General features: G+C 40.8%; 1 protein-coding gene and 1 long non-coding RNA gene across 2 annotated transcripts; one reads left to right on the top strand and one right to left on the bottom strand.

The window, feature by feature from the left end:
* Nucleotides 1–1,105: 1,105 nt before the first annotated feature.
* LOC118476331 (uncharacterized) lies at nucleotides 1,106–1,946 on the top strand. The gene is made up of 2 exons (XR_004856257.1): nucleotides 1,106–1,201; nucleotides 1,447–1,946. It is a non-coding gene; the product is annotated as an uncharacterized lncRNA (long non-coding RNA).
* Nucleotides 1,947–3,163: 1,217 nt separating this feature from the next.
* Nucleotides 3,164–7,937, bottom strand: LOC100285859 (F-box domain containing protein). Its single transcript, NM_001158749.1, is given in 2 exon segments — nucleotides 3,164–3,462; nucleotides 6,647–7,937. A coding segment is annotated over 1 exon segment (1,248 nt). The 5' UTR covers nucleotides 7,899–7,937; the 3' UTR covers nucleotides 3,164–3,462; nucleotides 6,647–6,650.
* Nucleotides 7,938–8,255: the final 318 nt, after the last annotated feature.

Genomic DNA, 8,255 nt, shown 5'->3' with positions numbered 1-8,255 from the left:
GACAGGAGGTTTTAAACTGCTATTGCTAACTGTTTTGTGAATCCATCTTTGCAGATTATAAATACAGTGCACATCATCGATGCCAAAATTAGAGATCGGATGTTAAGGTGAGAAATGCAATACATACCCTCCTCACCCATCTCTGTCCAGTATGAAGTTGCTAATCATCTTTCCATGAGGCACGGTGCCCTTGGCCATGATCTCCAGTCTAGATAACTGTCATGTGGAGCTGCATGGCTAACTACCTTATTTTTCTTGTTTATTTCTTTTTAGGGGAACCCAAAGGGGTTTAATTTTTAGTTTGGCGGTATAAATATAACTGGTTTGCCAATATGATTTTGTTATCCCTTTTTATCTCCACCTTGGGACATGAGACTCTATAATAGCAAATATCTTTTGCTTTCTACTTAGATGACATCTATTAAATATAAATTTGTGCACAACAATTTCCTGCCAAGTTAATGAATCTGATCAATGAAGGGTAAGTATTTCTATTTCTTAATAGTTAATACATTGGTTGACCATTAAATACTAATGTATTTCCTTTTTGTAAAATCTCTATTTCTTAATACTATAAATGCTATTTTCCTATCTATTTTTCTTCATCCATTATCTAACCATTTTGAATGCAGCCATAGATGAACTTACCGCGTTTAAAGAAAAACCTTCTGAAAATGTTCAGTCAAGAGTTTCTTGGCGGAAAGAAGAGGTTGTCAAAGAGCCATCTGTTGGTTCCTTCAGAAACTTGTTACTTTACCACCCAGGTACTTAGTTACAGCTATCCTTTCGTATAATTATTAATTAAGCATCAGTTTTCACCCTAAATGGTTATATTGCACATTGCAGTCAGTTGTATCTTTGGCTTTGCCATCCAGAAGTGATCATCTACAATTTTATGTGCTGCAGCATGTGTATCAGTTGATGAAGATGGGGATCGCATTTTTATCTCTGACAGTAACCATCATAGGATCATCATTAGCAACAGCAATGGGATGATTTTAGATTATGTAAGCATGGCTTGCTGTTCTCTTGAGTTCCAATTTTATTTATATGAACAGAAGGTTTGTAGCCACGCGGAATGATGAATTGGCATTTTTCCCTAGGCTATGAGGATGGAAAGTTTGAGTCAGCCAAATTTTTGCGCCCAGCTTCATCATTTTATCACGCTGCTGAAGACTGTCAATTTATTGTAGATTCAGAGGTATTGTCCTTAGTAGATTGCCTTTTCTTATTCTTCTTGAATTCTTCAAAACATAAATACACCTTTTCACTGGTTAGATGTTTCTTACATTTCATATTAGATTAATAAAACTGGGAAGGTGTTTGGAAATATAGGAATCTTTGTCTGAAGTTATAAGGTTTGATTATCCTTTATTGTGAAGATCGATGACTATTTAGAACACTGTAGAATTATCTCATTTACCACTTCCTAATTCTTTTTTGCAGAATCATGCTGTCTGAAAAGCAGATTTGGGAAGAAGGACTTTACAAACAGTTTATCCAGTCTTCAATAAAAGCAATGGCATCTGGAGCTGGATTACCGATAAGCTTGGTATGAGAAAAGAAGCTACTCCAACTATTCAAGATTTTCATGCAGACTCCATGCCACTTCCATGGCATTTGATACAAATTTCAGAGGACATCTTATTAGGTAGGCATCTTATAGTCGTAGTGAACGGGCATAAGCCAAGCTAGGAACAAACAAATAGTTTTAGATATTAGTTGAAAATAGAATGGTATGTAAATTTCTGAATTGTCCATCATTATCGAGTCCCCTTGAATTATTCAAGGAAATGCATGTCGAAGAAGCAGGTTCCGGTGCTTTTATTGTTTCCCTAGATTGATAGGTTACTCATACTAGGCCCAAAATAATATTCGATTTTATTGTGTTGATCTCAGGACTAGCACTTCTTAATACCCTTGAATTTCTACATATTTTTATAGAACAAAAAATGTATCAGGATGACCCTATTATTTAATTGACTACTTTGAGTAGTGGTTTCTTTTAATATTCAAATATTTCCTTAATATTATAATCGTTTGTTTTTAGTGGATGGCTTCCTCGAGCTGCTTTGGGTATGACTCGAATTGTTCTTTTGTTTCTGAACAAGTTATGAATCACTCGAAGTGTTGTGGATGGGGTAGTACTTGGAGTTATTTATTTGTTCTTTTCCCTTAGCTTCAGTTATGAGTCATTTAAACTCACCGTATATTATTTTCAACAATAACCTTAATCTTGTTGAAGGAAATCCTCTTGCCATTTTAACACCAAATGTCTATGAGTATAACCGTCTTAACTATGACGTAGTGCTCCGGTTTAGAGAGTCTGAACAATTTTGAGTGTTTTGAAATTCCAGATGAGCTGTAAATTTTCTACAAGACTTGCAGAAATAGATGTTAGAAGTTTATGTGTAGGCATCACGTTGGTGTGCTTTTCGATTACCCACTTAGGTCTTGTTCGGTTATTCCTATCCCATATGGATTAGATGAAATTGGAAAAAATTATAAAAGATTTTGACTTGTTTGGAATTTAAACTCACTCAATCCCATCGAATCCACATGGGACTTGTTCGTTTTAGTGATAATTCACATGTATTGGGTGGGATTGAGCCGATTTAAATCCATAACAAGTCAAAATCCATCACAATCCCGCCCAATACGCTCCAATATACATGTAATATTAATAACCAAACAAGGCCTTAGGTGAATTGCCAGTCACTTATCAATTATCATTGTACATCGTCGCAACACACTATATTGGTTGTTGGCAAAAGAATTTATGAGACAATTATACTTTATTAATATATGTGTTCATTTTCATGTAATCGTTGTACTCAAACATGTTATTGAATAATTATGCACCGTCGCAACACACGGGCACTATACTAGTGTAATATTATTTATCAAGATGTAATGTAGCTTGCAAACCAAGCCAACTTCAAATCGAGTCTGCTTCTTTATTAACTCGTTAAATGGGCGAGTTAAACCGAGACTGTCTCGTTTCCAGTCCTCCATACTGGTGAGTTCGCTTTTTAATTGTACTAGTTTAGTTGTATAAGATTATTGCCAGGTTGAAAATCCAGGCACCTAAAATATAGCAATTTCCATAAAAAAAATTGTAACAAAGTATTACAACAGTCCATAGACTCAACATCTTGTAATGGCAATCAAGAAAGATGACTCCATTTGAATCTTAATAACCAGAGTTGTGAGTTTGACCCAAATTATGAAATACAATATGGTCATATTACCCAATAGTTTTCATAATAGAGACGGAGAAACCCAGTGTAGGAGTATATATTTTAACAAAATCGCAAGTAAGGTGCCAGTCCGAGTAGTCTTCTTGGTTCCTGATGCAGCCTCGTAGCAGTTCAAGAAAATGACAAATTATGTGGTGCCATTCTTTTTCCTTCTACTAGCCCCAAAAGACATTCTGTGGTGCCATTCTTTTTCCTTCTAATACTGACAGGGAAGACAAGAAAATGTCACTATTATTAACTCTATCAACAGCGATCTTGTTCATCAAGAGCAAGGAAATCAGAAAGAGCAAGAACGATCATATCCTAATCATTGTAATGTATATAAAATGATAATTTATTCAGTTTAAAAAGAGCAACAGATGGTTTTATAACGACCAGGTCAATTGCTACAGAAAGCTTTTGATCTATCCACAAAATGACCTGTAAGAATGATACCATTTATGCAAACTTTGTATATATAAAGGCACTAAATCATCAGAATCGTAGTCTCAGCTTCACAGCAGAATGTAAAGTGACTACTGACAAAATGAGAAAAAGGTTGTGTCACAAAAACCTTTGCAACCACATTACAACTGCTACAAAACCTTGGTTTTAGTAATGGTGATTTCTAACATGTTAAAAGAACTGGACCCATGGGAAAGACCTCCGTCAAGAAAAGGGACCAAAGACTAGACCACAAAGAGACACTTGGAAAGAAGAATAACTCACCCAGCTCGCCTCTTTTTTGTGAGACCGAGGGTTTGAAACCTGGTTGATGGTGTCAGGGAAGAGCTAGATCGGAACTGACCCAGGGTCAGTACCATTACAGTCTGCAGGCCAAGCACTTTGTGGAACAGTGATTTTTCATTGGTTTTTTAAAAAAACTGAGTGACAAGCCCTTGCCCTGGGTGGCATCACAACTGCACACCCCACCCCCACACTAATGGGTCGTGTCAAAACTCATGGTAAATGGAAGTGCAAAAGAGTAGCTATTATGAATCAAGGATGCCTGGAATTAGAGCTGGGTATTCGGTTTGTTTGGTTTGTTCTGTTCAGTTTCATCGGTGATGAAAAATTTCAGCTTTCAGAACTTGTAAAGTGAAGTTGTTGCAAGAAAAACAAAAACCACAAACCACACTTTTCTTTTGGTTATTGCGATGCGGTGGTAATTTTTTATCAAAAAGAACACGTGGTAAGCAAATTAAGGTAAGAAAATGTATGAGACCCCAAACTCAGATCAGAAGAACCTTCGAGAGCTGAACAGGAAAGGTACCAAGCTCACCATGCAGGCCGGTATGCTTACCTTTGGCTGCCTGCATGCCTGTTGTCTAGGTGGTCCAAACAAGGGAGATGTCCACTGGCCCTGAAATTGACTGTGCGACTGCAGAGGCTAGCGTGCCGATTGTTGTCATCAGCCCACCACTCCTCGGGACCTCCTGGACACCCCTGGATGTGGAGAGTAGCGAGCGAGCCAGAGCCATCTGCTCATCACTCATCTTGGCCCCTATTGTGTCCACGTGGGCTTGTGCACTCATCATGGCCACTGCCTTGCAGTCATGCTGATTGGAGATGGAGAAAGGAGATGCAATCTTGGACAAGTCATAACATGGGCTCTGGGACATCTAAGATAACATGGGCTCTGGGACATCATAGATTACCTTTGGCTGCCTGCATGCCTGTTGTCTAGGTGGTCCAAACAAGGGAGATGTCCACTGGCCCTGAAACTGACTGTGCGACTGCAGAGGCTAGCGTGCCGATTGTGGCCATCAGCCCACCACTCCTCGGGACCTCCTGCACACTCCTGGATGTGAAGAGTAGCGAGCGAGCTAGGGCCATCTGCTCATCACTCATCTTGGCCCCTATTGTGTCCATGGGGGCTTGTGCACTCATCATGGCCACTGCCTTGCAGTCATGCTGATTGGAGATGGAGAAAGGAGATACAATCTTGGACAAGTCATAACATGGGCTCTGGGACATTGTGTGAGAGGATGGGCTGACAGCCAGTAGGCTGCCTGCTAGTGCTCGGACATTCGACGATTTCGGTGATTCAGCTTCAAAGACTCAATTACTCAAAAACCATATCAAACACCACACCATAAACCAAATAGTTAGTGATTCCCCTACCGCAAGAACCACTGAGCACCAAAAAGATTTGGTGCAGTTCGGTTAGTTTGGTTTAGAGTATTTCAGCCCGTGCCTACATGGATTGCGCCCCAAAAAAATTCATATTGCAACAAAAATGACTTGCACTGGTACCTCCAGAAGCATAATGGTGAATTGGTGATCTTTCAATTGCACTAAATCTTAAACCAACTTATTTCACTTGGTAGATTTCAACATCTCAAAGATTATTATCGATGAGTTCATCTTTGAAGAAGCAAACAAGTTCTCATATTTAAAGCGATAGTAAGAGCAGGTTAACCAAGGCCCAAGGGTCCATAATGATGTAAAGCTTTTAAAGCTCATATCCATTAATCTTTAAGCGGCGGGATGTAGATATGGAACATGCTGAAAGAACATTTTCAGTTCAGCTTGGTAAATGAACTAGGTTGTCACATGCAGATCTGTTTGTGGGTGTATCATCATGACAGGCTTAGGAACTGTGGTCAGCTACCACACAAATCAGGGATACAGGGATGCACTAGAGAGATTTATTACTGCTCAATCCAAGTAGGAGCTAAAAGTTCATTATACAGAGCTTAGTCTGACCCTAATGAACTGAACAAGTTGAGGCCAGCTGTTGTACACACAGCCTAACATGACACTAGCTACGAGCCTACGACCAAACATTCCATCATTAAACAGTTCAATTTAAATACCTTTTCTTACAAGAAAGAACTCAACTGTAAATTGAAACCATTGGTGTACAAGCCATTGCTCCAGTCTATTTGGACAGTTTCATATTATATCTTCAGTATACAAATTCATAGAATTGATGCTCTTTCTATCTTCGTCTTTTCTATGCCATTATATCTTACATAGTATAGTGATGGAAAAACAACAACAAACCAGTGTTTATCCCGATGTAAGTTACGGTTAGATAGATACGAAAATTATCATGAGCCACACAGCAAAAGAAAAAGAAAGGAAGAAAAACTTTTTCAAGTTTAATTGATTCTTCCATGCCAACAGTAGATAAGAATATTCATTGAATAAAGGTGGAGAACAAGAAAAAAATCATTGAAATACTTACAGATAACAACTGAGTTATAGCATCAAATATCAATTTCAGTAGAAGTGTAGGGATGCAAGGGCTAACAGAGCATACTACTAATTACCAAACAATAGTTTATTAGTGACTGAACACAGCCATTTAAACAACAAAAGTGTACTACCAAACGATAACTGATATGATAGCAACACCAAAGCTGTACAAATGACACCAATAAGTTAGGATCCTGACTTACCAAATCATATAGAAGGCATCGACAATGATGGGGGAAAACCACAATAAAGGTAGGATTCAGTCACAGTAAAAAGGGTCGTCCGACAGAAACTCCCAAGCTGCATTGTCTTGACATCAAGCGAAAAATATTCAACATATCGCTCAATCTGATCATTCAGGTTCTCCTTAGGATCATCTAGCTTTATAAATAAGTATCCGTCGGCAGCACCTATTATGCCTCTAAATCGATACCCCCATTCATCAGGCAAGGTGATTCTGTTCAGAAGCTGCCACCGGTCGCTGAAATTCAAGAATGCATAAAAATACAGAATGCATCTTCTATCTGAACGGAAAACATCAGAGACCACAATGGTAGTCCAGCCATTGCTTGACTCCAGAGTGGTAATCTGATTACTGAACATCATCGCACGGCCTGTCAGGATAGGTGAGATGTCCACGATGGAGAAGTCCATTTTGTGTGTGTCCAACACAAGCCACCTATGTGTGAGGGCTAACATCCAGTAGAAGCACCCATGAGCATGGTTGCGCTGTCCTAGTCGAACGCCCATGACTCTTCTGGTGCTCAAAGCATAGTGTTCAGGCGGTGAAAGTGCACACCATTGCTGTGACTCTGAAGAGTAGAAGAATGCTACCAGCTTCCCTCGACAGCATGCCATCCAGATCACGGTGAACGTCGTATCGTTCTCACTGACACTGTCATTACTACGAGAAACCAGGAAGATTTCACTGCTGCGTGACTGCAATTGACCATCGCCACCGCGCTGGAAGTAGGGGTTTTCCACCGAGGCGGCGAGATCGTTGGGGATGGGCGGGAGCAGCCGGTACCTCCGGAATAGGGGGTCGCAGATTGCAACCTCCGTGAAAGCGGTGGAGCCGTCCCGCACGCGGTCGAGTAGAAAGCGGCCGTCACGGCTGTCGCGGACGAGCCAGTCGCTGGCGGGCGGCGGGAGGAAGTTGAAGCAGAAGTCTGCTGAACTGGCGAGCGCGCGAGCGAGGGGCGCCGAGGGGTGCGACGGCAGCGCTGGCTGGAACTGGGATCCACCAACCCCGCCGCCCAAGGCGGGGTAGCAGCAGAAGACGCCGAGCGGAGGCGCCGCGTGGAGGGCGACGAACCGGCGGAAGAAGTGGGGGTTTGAGATGACGCGACGGAAGGAGGAGCACGACACAGAGGCGCGAGCGAGGTCCCGCGGCGACGGCACCCGGAGGAGTATCTCCGCCAGGACGTCGTCCGTGAGCGCGGCCACATCGACCATCGGCGGCAAGGGCAGCGGCGACGGATCCGCAAAGTTTTTTTTTTTCCTTCTCTTTCTTTCGGTTTATGGGGTTTCCGGTCCCGAGGCCGGTGCGAGCAGGCATTTGATTTTTTTTGCCGGGTGTTTGTTTTGTAAGACTAATTTTTATTTTCTCGCATAAATTGAAAATAAAATAGAGATTTATTTTCCTTATTAGACAGTTAGAGAATAAAATGTAATAAAATATAATGACTAAAAATTAGTCTCTACAAATCAAACATCACTTAAGTCACTTATTTAATTGTGTCACTAGTCGGTTGCCTCTGCGTTGCGACGGCTTACAACAATACCCATGTAAACTATCCACCAAAAAAATTC

The sequence above is a fragment of the Zea mays genome, chromosome 2, assembly GCF_902167145.1.
Source record: "Zea mays cultivar B73 chromosome 2, Zm-B73-REFERENCE-NAM-5.0, whole genome shotgun sequence".
NCBI lineage: Eukaryota > Viridiplantae > Streptophyta > Magnoliopsida > Poales > Poaceae > Zea > Zea mays.
Note: the sequence above shows the minus strand (reverse complement) of the source record. Positions and strands in the feature narration are given on the sequence as shown.